The sequence below is a fragment of the Protopterus annectens genome, chromosome 8.part0 (genome assembly GCF_019279795.1).
Source record: "Protopterus annectens isolate FY-2018-M chromosome 8.part0, PAN1.0, whole genome shotgun sequence".
Lineage (NCBI taxonomy): Eukaryota > Metazoa > Chordata > Ceratodontiformes > Protopteridae > Protopterus > Protopterus annectens.
In genome coordinates, this window is record NC_056741.1 from 1,641,224,998 (window position 1) to 1,641,243,196 (window position 18,199).

At 40.2% G+C, this 18,199-nt stretch overlaps 1 protein-coding gene across 1 annotated transcript in view; it reads right to left on the reverse strand.

The window, feature by feature from the left end:
* NCAPD3 (non-SMC condensin II complex subunit D3) overlaps positions 1-18,199 on the reverse strand; it is a gene marked incomplete in the record, with an annotated part of 2,635,837 nt that overhangs the window by 1,764,671 nt on the left and 852,967 nt on the right. Inside the window, 1 exon segment of the mRNA XM_044081165.1 lies at positions 3,278-3,337. Coding sequence (XP_043937100.1) covers positions 3,278-3,337 — 60 coding nt within the window.

Here is an 18,199-nt window from a genome sequence, read left to right on the forward strand (position 1 = left end):
TCACAAAACTCTTGAAACCAAGGTTTTGATCGTGAAAATACAACACAATATATTAAATAGAGCACCAATTCTAAAATATCACGATCAGTGTTACATAAAGGTGGTATAGCACTGACAAAGTAACTACTACAAACTGCTTACTCCATGTTGCCAAAGGAAGGCAAAGCCTACTGCTAAGACACACCAATACGTTGCTGTTCTCATTCTGTGACTGCACTCTTAGAAATTAGTGCAAAACAATGTTTCACACAAACTAAAGAATTCCACTAATCTCCAATATTCTGCAACCATGGAGTGAGAATTTAGTTGTGGAAGTGTGTGTGCATGTGCCAGAGGAGAAAACTCTCAGACCAATATCCCCCATTGCTATAAATGTACCACTCTATAAAACATGCAGAGTTCAATCACAAACATTTTTGTTCCACTTTGAAAGCAATCCTCTTCGTTAGAAATTATCTAAACCAAAAAGACATTTTGATGAACCTGGATGCCGCTTCCAGCACAACTGAGCAGTCTGCAAACTCCAAAACCAGGCAAAGCATAAGCCTAGGGCACGGAATCAATTTAATGGATAATCGTGGACACTTACTTCAAAATGTATGGTACAAACACCCTTAGAACAATAAAAATTATGACTATACATAAGACAAGGTTTGGCATAAGAGCTGCATCATGCAACATACACAAGTCCTACAGGAACACTGACTTACCACTCAAAGACGCACTTGGATCACAAAGGTAATGCCTGCAGTTGACAACTAATAGTGAAAGGATTCAAGACTACAAAATAGACTACATGTCCCGAATATGCCAAGGCTCAAACTAAAGCAGATTATTTTCATATACTTTGCACTTCCAGCTACTTCAACAGCAAAACAGTAAAGAAACTAAGAGTCTGCTATGTGAAATTCAAAAGACATGCCCAAGGAAGACAAACATGGAATATAAATGCTCCGGCCCAACCATCATAAACCAACAAACATACAACACAAAAAATCCGACTGCACTTGCACAAATCACCTTAAAAAAAAAAAATCACTTTTGATAAAATATACTAAAATAATATTCAATGCTGACCAGAGTATGACTCCTATAAACTTGACTTGTATGTTGCAAGAGAAAAAAATAGTAATCTACATAAATATCTTATCACAAAGAAAAACAAGAACAAATGGGGAAGCACTCTTAGCCACCTATGTCTATCACGAAATGGTAGCATCATACACACTGTCCTTTTTCTGAATGGAGTGGAAAATTGTTTACATGCATTTCCAAATGTGCAACACCTCCCGAAAAAAAAATATTCCATAACCACCAAGCATAACATACAGAAGGGACATTTAGGATGCATATAAGAAAAGTGTTTTTAAGGCAATAGTTAGGAAAAAATGTGTTCCAGTGCTCTTCTTACCATCATATTTACCTTCCCTGCTGCCTTACTGACCCATTTTTTTCCACCTGAGTAAGACCCCTACATCATATTCAATCCCTGAAGGGATAAGGAACATGCATACCAGGAAGAATTCAGTCATACAAAGGAAGAGAGGGATGTGTATACCAGGAAGAGTGAGTAATACAGACGAAGGGACGGACATGCATACAAGGAACAGTGCCGTCATACAGAGAAAGGGAAGGACGTGCATACCAGGAAGAGCATGTCATACAGAGGAAGTGGGGGACATGTATACAAGGAACAGTTCTGTCACACAGAGGAAATGAACATGCATACCAGGAACAGTGCTGTCACACAGAGGAAGTGGGGGACATGCATACAAGGAACAGTGCAGTCATAAAGAGGAAGTGAGGGAAATGCATAGCAGGAACAGTGCCATCATACAGAGGAAGTGAGGGACATGCATACAAAAACAGTGCCGTCATAAAGAGGAAATGAGGGACATGCAAACAAGGAACAGTGCTGTCATACAGAGGAAGTGAAGGGCATGCATACCAGGAACAGTGCCATCCATCATACAGAGGAAGATAGTTGTTCTTTAGCAGCCCTGACTCACCATCCATCCTTCTTAGCATCCAATCTTAACATGCAACAGGCCACTGTAATAAACAAACAACTTTGGTGACATCATCAATTGGCCCTGTCTCATTTGTAGAAAAATACCACAACATGAGCCTGTCTCTCCACCAGGGATTCTTCTACAGAGTGTGCCCCCCCCCCCCAAGAAAAAACGGTGAGCAGGTTTAATCCTTGCTATTCCTCTCCCCACCAGCTGTAAGAGGTACCAGAACAGAACATCAAATCACCTAGGCTGTAGTTGAGCTTTATTCCCTGTATGCCAGAGGAGCTAGCCCGGTGAATGAACACAACACTCGGAACAATACTCATTTGGTAAGAGTGGTGCATGCAAAACCATCTTGGTCTCAAATATAAAAAAGTTACCATAAAGCTGACGTAAAGTCTGTCTGTATGTAAATAGTACATTTACTTATAAAAATGTCTTAAAAACAAGTCTGTTTTTGAACTACACATCTGATTAGTGTGCGGGATACAAAATAAGTATATAGATATAGTATGACATGCTTTTTATGTTTGCTGCAGTTTATTGATATATTATGTTAACACACTGTTACCTGTCTGGGTCAGGTTTCTAGTTAAAGTGAAATAAAGAGAGACTTGTTCTATGGTCCATAACTGCTAACAGATCTAATGCTTTTATTCAAACCAGCCAAAGTGATTTATGTTGAACCCCCACCATTACAACTAAGAAAGCTGTGGTGTGCAGGAAAGCTGCGCACATATTAGTGGGGCTCTACTCAACTGTGATTCAACTTAAGATGGTACAAAGTAAGAATGTAGGGATGATTTGTGCAAAAAGCACTACAAAGTGAATAAAGTTTTGCACTAACTCTTGATTTGTTTAGGCAGATATTCTAGTAATTCCATTTATTAGACAGTGACTTACAATAGCTACATTTTCATAGCTGTACCCAAGGCTTACTAAAATGAAGATGGCACTGTATTATGTCTAAGGAAGTTGGCCTACAAAGTTCAAGCTTGCAGTCCTATCAAAAATCAGCCTCTCCTCACACTTGGAACATAAGCAAACCAAAATGGGGGGGGGGGGGCTGACACCATTTAGCAGTGTGAACCTAGTTGTCTAAAACCATAGTCCTTCCTTTATCCAGTTTTAAAACACAGACTTTCACATTACTCTTTTTTTCTAAATTAAAGAGAAAGCAATCTTCCAGGTAAAATTATGTTTTAATAGACACTGTAATAACATTTTCCATTTTAAAGTTATAAAAATGGCATGCTTCTTACCTTCTGGGTTAATATTTGTGTTCTCAGTACTATTTACCACTGATGAAAGCTGGGTTAAGTCTGTTAAAGAAAAGAAGACACTAAATTCATCTGCAGACAAAAAATTCCAACAAATATTTTAGTTTTAATTCAGTGATCCAAGGTCAAACAACAAAGACCAACAAGTGGAATGGGCCACAGCGTTTACAAATAAAAATGATGCAATTATTTTCTGGATATGCAGACAATATAGAAAATCTACAAAAGTAATGACATTTGTCAAACTATCCACAGAACGTCCAGGATATTAGTATAAATGGTACACTAATTTACACTTGAAAACAAAGCAGTAATAATGTCAATAAATGCTCTCAAGATTTAGTAGGGAAAGAATGCTACATAGAAACTTATCTTAACTGCAAATATTAAAAGGCAACCTAGGCAATGTCATTAATTTGGACAGAAACACCACCTGGAAAGTCTAATAGGACTAGCCTGTAGCAATCTTACAGGAAGTAGATCTTGGTATGATTTTGCATAATCAGCGTCAGTGTAAGGCACTTTGAGAGATCCATGCCATCATACCAAGATCATTCCTTAAATTACATGGAGGATAAAGAAAAATAAAGAATCACAGTTGTCTGCAACGGCAAAAGAGCAGGTCATATAGATAAGCTGGCTGAGATGCCCTTAAAGATATGGGGTTACTGTAGGTTCCTAAACAATAATAAAAAAAGCTTTCAGACAGTAGGCGACAGCATTCACAGGAAGATGGCACAATAGTGAAGACCACTACCACAGAGTCCAGGATCAGTCCTGAACTCCTGTCACTGTCTTTACAAAATGTTCATATCTTCCTTAGGTCTGTCTGGGCTTTCCTTAAGCACTCATGCTTGCTTGCTATCACCTCTCAAAATGCCAGATGATTTGCTTCTCTAAACTGAGATACTTTTACCTTTGCCTTTGTGGCCCTATAATATGGCTTCAAAGGACTGAAAACAGACCAGCACATTTACCTAGTTATCAAATCACAGTGTAATAAAGTAATCCATTCAATATTGAAGCAGAAAAGTCAGGTCCAGACATGCAATGAATGCTCAGATAGCAATGTCTCATGAATGTATGGCATTTCTAACAGGCAACTGCAGTACAGACCTCCTGGACTCTATTCTTTTTAAAATACACAGGCAGCATAGTTGTGCAAAATTTCTCATAACCATAAATGTCCTTCTCTTCTATATGCTGCAGTATTCATCACGTTAGGGAGTCTGCCTCTGGTAGACTCGTACATCTGGCCAATAATACCAAAGTCTACATGCTACTGCGAGGTACGTGCAATGCTGCACATTATCCCACATACGTCAGCCATAAAGAAACGTCTGGTATAAAGCAGACGTCAGCATGCACCAACGTCAGAAATGAATGCCACCAAGCACCAGATTAGGTGAGAAGATCACCAGGAAAAACAGGCAAGCATCACGGGGAAGGAAGGGAGTAAGCAATACTGCAGCATACAGAAGAGAAGGACATCTATGGTTATGGTAAGATTTTACACAACTATTCTATGTCCTCCTATTCATATGCTGCACTATTCATCACATAATGGAGAATGCCGAAGCCCATGCTTGGGAAAGATTGGCAAGAGCAGCAGCAGAGGCTTTTTCTATAAATCCACGTAGAATAGCTCTGGCAAAACCAGGCCTGGACCTGGAGATGACATTAAGCTTATAATGTTTAGTGAAAGTATGAACAGAGGACCAGGTAGCCGCCTCCAGGAGAGAGCAAGTGTCTAAGCCTTTAAAGAAAGCCCAAGAGGAGGATACTGCCCTAGTGGAGTGTGCCCTTACTGGAGAAGAAAGGCTATTACCATTAGCTGAATAACAGAAGACAGCTGTAGAAATCCAGTAGGAGATAGTTTGCTTGGAAACCGGCTGACCCAGGGCCAATGGGTGATAGGACACAAACAGGCATTCAGATTTATGAATACATTTGGTTTTATCAAGGTAGTATCGGAGTTGCTTGCCCACATCCAAAGTGTGTAGACTTCTCTTACTGGGAGATTCAGGGGGAAAAAAAAGGTGGGAAGGTTAATAGACTGATTAAGGGATAATTCATTGACCACCTTGGGCATAACGGAAGGGTTGGTATGCAAGGATACCCTGTCTCTGAGAAAGACTGTGAATGGGTGATTAGACACCAGAGCTTGAGGCTCAGAGACCCTTCAGGCAGAGGTAATGGCCACTAGCGAACTATTTTCCATGTGCAATGTTGCAGGGAAGAGGAGCTTGCTGGCTCAAAAGGTGCCAGCGTAAGCTTCTCTAACACACAATTGAGATGCCAAGGAGTTGTAACTGGTTTCCTTGGTGGTCTAATATGAAGGACGCCTTTAAGAAACATCTTAACCTCTAACCTAGAAGCTAAAGGAGGGGACATAGGCAGACAAGCTGAGATGGCTGAAAGATGAACCTTCACTGAAGAATAGGACAGGTCAGCCTTCATCAGTTCACACAGATAAGGCAAAACCACTGGGACACTGACAGGGGCTGTAGATCCTTCTTGCGACAATTGGATGGAAAATCTTTACTACTTGGAAACATAGGATTTCCTAGTAGCAGGTTTTCTGGCCTCCTGCAAAACTTGAAGCATGTCCTCTGAAAATAGGTGTCTAAAGGGAATTAAAACCCTATCACCCACACAGCCAGGCTCAGACTTGACAGCTGTGGCTGTATTAGGTCCTCTTGTCCTGTGAGTAGACCCATCCTGTGGGATAACTTGTGATGACTGCCCTGGCTAAGTGCAGGAGAAGGGGGTTACCGGTGCTGCCTTGGCCAAAAGGGAGTCACCAGCAAAATTTTTGGCTGATCTTGCTGAATTCTTCAGTAGGATCTTTTGAAGGAGAGTGAAGGGGGGATGCATACAGAAACATCCCTTTCCAAGAAAACGACAGAGCGTCCACCTTCCAGCCCAAGGGATGTGGAACCCTGGTACAAAATTTTGGAACTTGTCAGTTCATGGGGGAGGGGGGAAAGGGACAGAGGAGTGGGATGGCCCTATAGGCAGATAGTCACAGGCTACCAGGCTTAGGTTGGGACTAAAAAGGCTGTTTTAGAGCAGGAGTGGATGGAGTAGATTTACAAGCTAGTTTTGTACGGCCTTACATTTTGAAGAAGGCATGGCAGGTTCTCTCAAAGGCAGTCTTTGTTGGGTAATATTTTTATAAACCTTTGGACCGGAGAAATAAGGATACCTCTTTCCTGTAATGATTTGAATAGGTCTGCTGCCAAGCTACCAAATAAGGCTTTATTATCTTGAGGGGGCATCCATCAATTTGGCCTTGAAGTCATCAGGTAAGGGTTATAACCGGAGCCAGGAATATCTCCTTAGGACTAACTCGGAGGCCACAGCCCTAACAGACATCTGCAGCACCGTAACTGCACTTGGAATGCCAAAGTTACCTGGGCAGAAGAGTTGAGGCAGTCAGCCAGTTTTGCCTTTGCAGGAGAGTCCGGGAGGTCTGAAAGGAGTTTTCCTGCATCTGAAATGACAGCCAGGGAGTACTTGGCCATGTGAGTCTGGTAATTAATTGCCCGGAAGGCCAGACTGGCAGAGGTGTAAACTTTTTTCCTCAGTCTCTCCATAACCTTGCTCTCTATCACAGGACAGTAAGGCGATGGAAGGTAGTAACTTAAAGCCTTATCAGCTGAAACTGAAATGGTAGCTGGATTTGCAGACGGAGCTTGAACAGGGAGTATGATACACTAATCCATTTAGAAGGTTTTCAAAACATTGTTTTTTACCGTAAATGTATTGATGACTTGTTTTTATCTGGAAAGGCAATGTGTAACAACTTAACTTTGTATAGACCATGTCAGACAGTATTAGCTTTTTAAAGTGCGTTATGGCTTGAAAGTACATTTTCTTGATGTAGAAATTACTAATGACACAGTCACTCATTTGCTTAATTCCACTGTGGATCGTAAAGACACTTACAAAATCAATTACTTAGACAAGTGGTTCCCAAACTTTTTAGATTCTCGGCTCCCTTGCTGAATCCAGGTTTTCCCAAGGCACCTCCCACAGCTCGCATAAAGTGCATATTTCATTTATTTATTTATTTGACATCTGTTTAACAAGGCTGCCCGACTGGACTAGGAGACCTTGGGAGAAAAGCTCAAAAGTACAATAAAAAGACAATTACCAAAAAAAAAAGTGTACATTCTGCTTAACAGCATAACACAGATCTACTATGGCTGAAAGGTAAACAAACTTGATGGCAACCTTATTAACATTAGGTTTATAAGACCAATATTTAAAATCTGTCCCTATTATTTGGCTCTGTCCAACATACCTTTCAATTGTATAGATTTTTGAAGAATGTCCAGATTTTTACCTCATATTTTTGGTCTTTTTCTCATAAAATTGTTGTTTTCTGGCAGATCATTGAGGGTGAAGTCAGAAAATAATGACAGACAGTTGAGTTTCATATTTCCTAGCCTTCAGAAAATTCATGCTAATGCAAAACCTGCATTTCTGTCAACTTTCTAAGTTTGTGAGAGTAGTACTTAAAAGTGTCCCTATTTTGTGCCTTTGTAACCCCACTATTTTTGGCTTCGCTCAGATTTCTTGATCTAACATAACTTTCTTGGGTGGCGTAAGCTATGGAACCTTGCTGGCTAGGCTTACGTAGGCCCTTGGGCCGATAGCCTAGTACCTACCTAAGAGGGTGAGATGTATGTGTCCAATTGTATGGTCCAGACTTACACAGACCTCATTGCTGCTGCTGCCAGGGATCACTCTCTCCCCCATCACACACACACAGTCTTTTGCATTCGCTCATACACATCACTCTCACTCTTTTCCTATCTCTCACACAGTTATAGTCAATCCCTCATTTATAACTGCATTCACTCACACATCACTCTTACATTCCCAATCACACACACACAGTCACTTCCTCTTTCATACCTGCATTCTTTCACACATTGCTCTCACTCTCCCGATCTCACATATACAGCCACCTCTTCATTCATTCCTGCATTCATTCATACATCGCTCTCACTCTTCTGATCTCACACACACACAGCCACTTCATTCATTCTTGAATTCACTCATACATTGCTCTCACTCTCCTGACCTCTTTCACAAACACAGACTTTTTTGCTTTTATGCATGGATTCACTCACACATGCAGACAGACACACACTCATACAGGCATTCACTTATCTGATGGCCCGGTAGTTGGGGACCGCTGCTATACTTGATGCCAGTTCTGCTAAAAAGTTACAGTGTAGGTCTAAGACTTAGTTTGCTGCAAATTAATTAGCTTAGCTGCAAAATAAACCGTGAACTGTTCACGGTTTATTTTGTAACGCCCCTGTGAGGAAGCCGCTGCTCCCCAAGGCGCCGCGGCACATACTTTGGGAGACCTTAAACTATACTAGCTCGCATCCTACATTCATGAAAAACAACATTGTCCATGGACAGTTCATTAGACTGCCTCGCTTAATAAGCAATGATATCACATTTATTTAAGAAGCAATGTTTTTAAAACACCTTTTCCTGCACAGGAACTATCCTAAACATGTTGTTGACAGAATTTTTGCAGAGGTACTTTCTAATACGTCTGTGAAGTTTAAACTTATACTCAAACATGGGTTCCAGGCCAACTCGAATAGGGATATGTGCCTCAGCTTCCTATTAATTTGGATATGCATAACATCAAAGACCTCATAAACAAGAACTGATACACAGTCTTGAGTGACAAACCTTTGTTTTCTTGCATAAGAAGCCACACGTTGAAAGACAGGTTTGAGGGAAATGACTCTCCTTTCATCTCACATTTCCCTGCTAATCAATTGACTCGGGATGTTTACATGTGGGAAACGTGTTTCACGCAAGAACATTCACACTGGAGACTTTTTTGTTTTTTCACATTGTAACTTTAAAGTGGAATATAAAAAGTTTTATAACTGCCATTCTAATGTTATATCAGTGCATGCAATGACTGTACTGCTTTTTACATCGGAAAAAATAGACGCAAATTATCTGACAGGATTAAAGAACACAACATTGCCATTAGAAAGAAAGCTAGACTGTACGAATACACTAGCCAAACATGTTTCTTAGTCTGCCAATTTCAATTTGTTTAAATTTCTAGTTCTTGAACAGGTTGACACTTTTGCAGCGGACCTTGATACCTAGAAATGCATGAACTTAAACAGCAACTTCTGCTGAATGCAGAAGCCACCTCATGACTCAGTGATACTCTGAACATTAAATGTGCTCTGAGATGGAAGAGTTAACCACTCCTCCTTTTACAGGTGTTCTCGCTTACTATTCGTTTATGATGTGGTCATTTTTAAGTGTCCTTTTCTTTCAATTTGATTGGAAAGTGTTTCTTTTTTATACAGTAATGTAATGCTGTTTTTCATTTATTTTTCAATTCTGATGAAGTCCAGATACTGATTAAAGGATGAAAGCTCTGAACTATTGGTGTCCGTTGTCTTCTTTTCAACATTAGTTCGGCTAAGTTTGCTTTTAAATACCTTATAGAACCTGTCAGGATGCTTGGGAGCAAGAGGCTGAGAGTCTGAGCACTTGAATGCAGTTGTAAATGCATTCAGGAAAGATGGCAGAACTGGGGGGATGGCAGAGGGGGGTGGAGAATCCCTCTGCAAAAGGTCATAATACCTCTTTTGTATGCCTGAGATTTGAGAACAGTCCTACTTGAAAAAGTCTTTAATTTTCTGGATAGTTTCTCCGAATGAAATATCCTCCCCAGCGGAATCTGTGCCATTTAGATTCCTCTTCTGAAGAGGCATACCCCAGGGTGGAAGCTGTTTGGGTGGAGTACGCCAATGACTCATCTCCTGAAGATTTCCTCTTCATCTGAAGAGGTATCTGCAGCTATTCTCTTGAAAGCAGTGGAAGGAGAGAAAGACTGCAGAGGAAAGTGAAGACTGGTGAAGGGCCATGAAGGCATTAAAAAGGCTTTGTGAGAAAGCCTGCCAATCAGGAGTTTGCTCTTCTGGGGCAGGAGCAACAAGCTATGTCTTTTTCTTTTTTGGGGCTTCCGTGTGGTGGTAGGTGGAAGGGCCTGACGTCGGCCTACATTCCACTATTTCAATAAGCACATCCGCATGCACAGTGATTTGGGTAACGCCGCATGGACGTTCAGAAATGAGCCATGGTTCCCCCTCTTCATCCGAGTTGGACACCGGCACTTCCCTCATGAACGTGCTGGTGGGCTCCTTTGGGGCTTCCCCTGCGGTACTCGCCATAGGGAGATCCACTGCCTCTGGTATGGCCTTAGGGCCTAAATCGGCCTCGGGAGAGATGTCCAGAAGTCAGGGTGCAGCTGGAAGATCAGGCCAAGGTTTCTTGGTCTTTTTTGTTTGGAGCTCATCCGAAAAACCTGATGTCACCTCCATCTCCCATGCCAGACTCTTCAGGCGCTGGTTCTCTAAGCCGAGTTTGAGCGACACTAAACAGCTCCTAAAAGTTTTCAGGATGAATGACTTACAGATAGTGCAGCCGGTGTGATAGTGGTGTGGACCTAAACAAAACAAGCAGAGGTCGTGGGTGTCTATGCGGAATATGCCTTCCAAAATTACACGTGCCCTTCCTAGCAGACATGAAATCACCCAACAAATAAGCAGTAGCAGTCAAGAATTTAAGAAAAAAACCCTAATGGGGTACTTATCTTATCCAAGACACACAAATGATCTGGTGAGCTAACGTCTGGAGCAGGCGACCAAACAGGTGGCAGAAAAGTTCTGAGGTTGATGCGTGCTGACATCCACTTCATACCCAATGTCTCTTTATGACCGGTGTACGTGGATGATGTACAGCGTTGCACATACCTCGCAGTAGCATTTTGATATACTGGCCAGACGTACGAGTCAGCTGCAGGCAGACTCCCTAATGTGATGAATACTGCAATAGAAGGCCATCATATTGTCATTCCTCTCAAGGAAATAGGTTGGACAAAGACAGAAAGGGGGTTGAACCTTCTCTCATTTCAATTTTTTTTTTGATCTTCCTCTCTTATGATCCTTGCATTCCTCATCCTATCACTGTGGGAATATCCTCACTTTCACAACAGACGCTACCATTCAGTCTTCAAATTTAATGAGCAATTAAGGCAAATCAGGAGCTATGAATCATTACACCCATCTCAGCTGTTCAGCACTTCTGCAACATTTGTCAAGCCATATTACTCATCCGACAGTCAACACTTCACTGCTCTAGCTACTTCATGGATTCTGCTTTGGGGTACTCAAGTACCAAACTGAAAAACTACTGCTCTTACTCAGGGAAAAGCAAGAACACAACAGCTGTTCAATCCTATCAGCTAACCACAGCCAAGTTCTCCAGCACATGGGCTCATTAGTTAAACTGTCTGGTGTCAGTGTAAGAGGCACAGCAAGTAATACACCTTCTGGCTGGATGCCAGAAGTTAATATTGTGTGCGTTATCCCCTTATTAGGTGTCTCCATGTGTTGCACAGCTAGGCTTATAAGGGCTCTAGTGGTGAGTGGCCTTATGATCCTATGAATTGCAGCATAAAGGCAGTTTTGTATTCTGAGATGTCATCCTTCAAGGGAGGCAATAAACCATATTCACAAATACATTAGCTTGTGGCTTATCTCCAATGCAAGTATAATAACCAATGCATTTCATAAGGAAATGCACAGGTGGTTTTATTAATATACAAAAAATGATGCAATTGCCATAACAGTGGACCTGAATGATCACAGCTGATCTTCAGTCACTAGGAATGAAGCCACCAGCTGTCATCTCAGCAACTGAAACTTCCACAGGATCTAGTTCCTCCTCAGAGTGGTATGCTCAACAGTAAGGCACACAAGAAAATTTCTAAGCTTTATTCACATGAATAACATCTAAACATTAGTAAACATTCCCCAAGACCACATATACCTGAGATAGGGTAAGAAGTTTAAGCATGCTGAAGATGGTCCAAGCTAATCTTCCTGGGTGGTTACTGAACGTACCTTAAATGAAGGTGGCTCAAAAGGCTAATTGAGACCTGGAGATCATATCCACCTCAGACTGTCATGCAAAAGTACTTGGAGAAGCCTGTGTCACAGCTGCACAACTCATTCAATGATGCAGTCCTGAAAAAGGTCTGAGTAGTAATCACTGTTGTACTTGAATGTGCAGAAGGTATAGTACTTGGTACTCCAGCTAGCTCTGCAGTACATGGTACTCCACTAGCCCCATAGGACTTTGCCTTAACCCTGACATCTGGATGTATTATCTCTGAACTACTATATGCAGCCACTTTCCAAAGTTACTCTACCGATGTCCATTACTGAGACAGACTCTTGTGAAGGTAACAGACAATCTGCTCCTCACACTGGCTTCCGATACCCAGTCTGTAGTTGTACTGTGTGGGAGTTCATATACAAAATGTGAAGAAACATTACAGCAAAATTTGGGGTGCTGAGTATACTTCTTGTTTTTTGTCATTGCCATATAACTCCTTCTAATATTATGTGTCGATTTTCAGTGCTAGCTAAATCCTAAAATCATACTAGTTACCAAATCCAGTGAAATATATAGGGGGACTAATGTTTGCTATATATTAGCTCAACTGCTCATGTCAAAGTTAAAAGTTATGTACTCACCATAACGTTTCTTCTGTGTTGTCTGTTTTCATTCTTCCTCAACCTGTGGGTTCGGGTCAGACTCGCCTGCTTTCTATAGCCCTAGGATCCAATTCTTGAGCTCCTCCTTTTACCCATAATGCCTCAATCCCCCAGAAGACCTCAGCTTGAGTTTACTGTTAAAAGAGAATAGCACATCTATCTCTATACAGAAATCAAAAAACAGACAGGCAAAAAGTTCAGGGACTCAAACAGGAACCAAATTCCTACAGACATATCCTTCATGTCTCTCACAGTTATGGATAGAGGGAAGGAGGGAGGGAAGGTAGAGGAAGAATGAAAATGGACAACACAGATGGAATGCAATGGTGAGTACAGAACTTCTTTATCTGACGTTGTCATTTTCATTCGCCCCTCAACCAGTGGGACAGAGTCCCCAGCTGCAATAAACTCAGGTAGCCCTCATGGAAGGATATTTTGTAGCACTGCAGAACCAAAAGCAGCTCTATTTCTAGAGACAATATCCAGTATGTAATGTGCAACAAAGGTATGGGAGTTTGACCAAACAAATGTCCTCAATCGAAACTCTGGATCAGAAGGCTTGAGATGGAGAGAGAGATCTAGTAGAGTGAGCCTTCACATGCTGAGGAAGTGGAACATCTTTGGAAGAATATACAAAAGTTATGCAATCTGTATACCAATTCGCCAAAGTGACTTTGGACACTGGCCTTCCCACTCTAACATTTGAGAAGGGAAAAAAAAGTAAGATGAAACTATAAAAAGGCCTAGCAGCTATTGTCCACCACTATATCAAACATTAGCTGCTTTTGAAGTGAAATGCGAGATGGATATCAGGAAACTCCTTTAAAAAACTCCTAAGAAAAAACTTTATAACAACACAGGGAGAAAGAAAAGCATTGCTTGAGCTAGGCAGTGATAAATCCAGGCGTGTAACGAAGGCAGACAAGGGAGGAGGTATATTTGTGACTGATACCACTAGCTACAACCAAAAGATAGACAACATGCTGGAGGATAAGAGATTTTAAGAGTTATTTACCATGGATGAAGTAAAAAGAGCATATGATTTATGGAACATTATGGGAAGAAAAACTTATTACTGAAAATCTTTATAATTATTTATGAAGGCCATGCCCACGTTTACCTTACTTTTTTGGAATAACAAAGCCACACAAGAACAGAGAAGACCCACCTTACAGACCGGTGGTAGTATGTTGAGGTTCCCTTACTGAAGCAACAGCCATTTACCTTGATTACTTGCTGAAACCTTTAGCAGAAAAGAAGTCATACATAAGAGATTCAACGGATTTTTTGAGGAAAATAAAAAACATTACAGTGGAAGCTGACAGTATTTTATTAACTATTGATGTGGAAACCTTGCACACACTGCTCCCTCAAAATTACTGTAGAACAGCAGCTATGGAGTCTTTTAAGAAGCAATCAAGGTACACAGGCACAACTGCAAAAGTTAAGTGAGCTCATTAATTTTGTACTGGACTTCAATTTCTTTCCTTTCAATGGCAAACACTACAAACAGAAAACTGGTATAGCAATGGGGGCTGCCATGGCTCCCAGCATACCTAACATAGCCGTGGGCAAGTAGCAGGAGGACTTTGTTTTAAACAACACAGACTACATGCAGCATATCACATGCTATTTACCTTTTATTAACATCTTTATTGTGTGAGAAGGTGACACCTTGCAGTTTGGAGATTTTATCACTTAACTCAATCAAACAACCCTCTTCCTGAAGTTTACCTCTTCCCATAGCTATGCTTCAACCACTTTCTTAAATATGCAGATTTCCAAGGACACAAACAATAACAGAATTACCACTGATCTATTCAGAAAACCAATGAGGGTTAACTTATTACGCCACAGTAAAAGTCTACATCCTACAAAAACCAAGTATAATGTAGTGAAGCCCCAAGACTATAGATTAGCTAGAATTACCACAGAGATTACCTGAACAACTTAAGAGAATGATTTTCTAGTGAGAGGCTAAAAGTCAGATGTTGGACATCCTGGAACCCATTGTAGAACTGAAAAAAACTGGAAGCACCTTCACTCAACCTCCCCAGTAGGAGAATGTTAAGAAATTCCACAGAGAATAAGAAATGCAAAAATAGTTGCATCCTGACATACACTTTGGATTATCACAGTATCAAAAATGTTATTAAAGAAAAGTGGGACTGTCACAGGAAACCCTTTTCTGATTAACATCATTTATTTATTTTATTTATTACTTATTTTATTTTACATTTGTTGACCGGGCTAGTCCAACTGGATATATGTCCATTTTCAGTAGAGGCCCGGGGAGAAAAGCTCCATATGTTGTACAAGTTCACAAAAAGGCATGAAAATAATTACATGAGAAACAAAGCAATTTAAACATATGATTTAAAAAGATAAAATAAGATACTAGAATTTAAATTTTTTTTTTTTTTTTTTTATATAGAGAGCATTAGTCTGGATTAGTGAAGGAGCAGAGTGAGCATTAGTCTGGATTAGTGCAGGAGCAAAGCCAGTGTTTATTGAGATGAGTCTTTAGTTGATTTTTAAAAATTTGGAAAGAGGTTAAAGAAGTGATATGAGAGGGTAGATTATTCCATGTTTTTCCAACAGAGTTGGAGAATAAACAGTCACCTGCATGATTGTGAGATTTACTAATATTAATCAGGAGTTTGTTGGCAGAGCGAAGTTGTTTCAGGTTATTGTATGGGGAAATAAGGCTAGAGAGTATTGGTGTATTGGTTGGCTGATAAAGAATCTTATGAGCTATTAAGATTTGTTGAAGAACAAGTTGGTTAGGAAGTTCAAGCCAGCCTAGTTCTTTTAGGTTCTGGCAGTGATGAGTTTGAAAAGGAGATCCTACAGCAAATCGAGCTATGTTATGATAGGATGTTTCAAGTTTCTTCATGTTGTTTTTGGAAAGATTAGTATAAATGGGACAAGCATAGAGAAGAGTAGAAATTAGGTGAGACCTAGCAATGATAGGCCTTGCAGTAGGCGTTAGGAAAGGTTTTATTCTGTAAAGGGATCCTATTTTTTTATTTACTAATTTTATGGTGTTGTTGATGTGAGAATCAAAGTTGAGGTTATTATCAATGGTTATTCCTAATAGTTTTGTGGTTAAGTCAGGGGAAATGAGTGTTCTGTCAGAGGATGTAAGAGTAAAATGTGGTGTAGTCAATTTACGAGTAGGTGAAAAAAGTAACAGTTTGGTTTTCTTGGGGTTAAGGAGTAGACAGCGGTCAGAGAACCATTGTTCTACAGTGTTAAAAGCTTTTTGAGTAAGTGACTGGAGTTCTGTTAGAGAGTTAGCAGTACAGATTATAGTAGAATAATCTGCGTATTGAATACAGGTAGCATGAGGAATAGCAGCTTGAAGGTCATTGATAAAAATTGAAAATAGTAAAGGGCCTAGGATTGAGCCTTGGGGTACACCTATGGAGATAGGTAGAAGATTTGAAAGTGAGTTTTTCCAAAGTACTGCCTGCTGACGATTTTCTAGGTAAGATTCAAACCAGGATAAGGCTAGCTGGTCAAGAGCAAAATATTTGAGAATATGTAGTAAAAGTTTGTGATTCACCATATCAAACGCTTTGGATAGATCGATGAAGACTGAGGATGATAAGTAGTTGTTGTTACGGTTAGTGTTAATGGAGTCAGTGAAGGAGAGTAAAGCTGTAGTGGTACTGTGTGAGGGTCTGAAACCATGCTGACAGAGAGTAGGTTGTTGTTAAGAAGGTGATTTAGTATTTGTTTGTGAATACATTTTTCCATAATTTTAGCAAGTGGTGAGAGTAGAGCTATTGGTCGAAAATTGGAAAACTCATTACAGCTGCCTCCTTTATGGAGTGGGATGATATGAGATATCTTCCAGAGAGAGGGGAAGATTCCTTCCTTTATAGATCTGTTAATTAGGATGGAAATAGGATAGCTTAAGGCTTTGGCACCTACCTGCAGGAATTCTGCAGGCAGTTTGTCTGCAGAGGGAGTGGATGGTTTTAGTTTTTGGAGCAGTGATGTGATGAAGGAGGTAGAGACAGGTTGTAAGTGGAGGGTAGGAGGTGGATTTGATATAGGTGGAAGTAGGTTTGACGTATCAGGAGATAAATGACTAGCAAGTGTTTTGATAGTATTTGTGAAGAACAAGTTGAAATCATTTGCTGTTTGTTTAGGGTTATCTGGGTTAGAGTCCTGGGGATTAGGTGAAATGGAGTGACCTGGGGATAGAAGATTGTTAATACTGGCCCAGAATTTTTTAGGTTCTTTATTAGTGTTATGCTGTAGCTGGAGGTAATAGTTCTTTTTGTCTGTTAGGATAGATCTTTTGGTGTTGTTTCTAAGTTCTCTGAAATTTTGGCGGTCAGTTAGATTTTTAGTGGTTCGCCATTTAGACCAAGATTTATTTCTAAGAATGATTTTATGCCTAGTATTGTTAGTTAGCCAGGGTGCTATTTTTGTTTTAGTTCTGATGGTTCGTGTTGGGGCATGTTGGTCTAGAATTGATAAGAACGTAGAGTTAAAGTATTCTACTGCTTCATTAAGTGGGAGATATTTAAGTGAGGACCAATTTGTTTGTTTCAGATCAGCTTGAAAATGTTCAGGGTTAAAATGTTTTTGTTCGAAGTGTTCTAAAGGTGGTAGGTAAAGTTAAGTTGGTTTTGTGTCTAATGACATAGGTTAAAGAATGGTCGCTTAGATCATTGGGAAGGGTACCAGACTGGTAGGTTTGTTGAGGTGTATTAATCAGAATCCAGTCTAGGATGGATTCATGGTTGTTGTATTTATCAGTTCTGGTTGGACAGTTAATGAGTTGAGTAAAAGCATATAGGTTTATGTGGGATGTGGGATTTATGCTATTACAAGAATTCCAATCAGTGTTAAAGTCACCTAGAACTAGTGTTTCTTGGGGGAGGTTGTTAGACAAGTGGCTAAGAATACATTCTAATGTGTCAGTGTTATTTCCTGGGGGGAGATATACACAAATTATGTTGATAGCTTTATTAGGGTTAATTTGTAATTTTGAGGTGATTACTTCTGCATTCTGCCCTAGAGGAAGGTTCAGATTTGTTATACTAATTTGAAGTTGTGTTTTGTAGAGAATTGCTACACCTCCTCCCTTTTTGGTATTACGGTATACTCTGAGGATATTATACCCAGGAGGGGTAATTTCGTTATCCTTAATGGTAGGTTTTAGCCATGTTTCTGATAGGCATAGGATATCAAAATGATTAACATCTAAAAGGGCATGTAGTTGAGAGATTTTATTACAAATGCTTCGTATGTT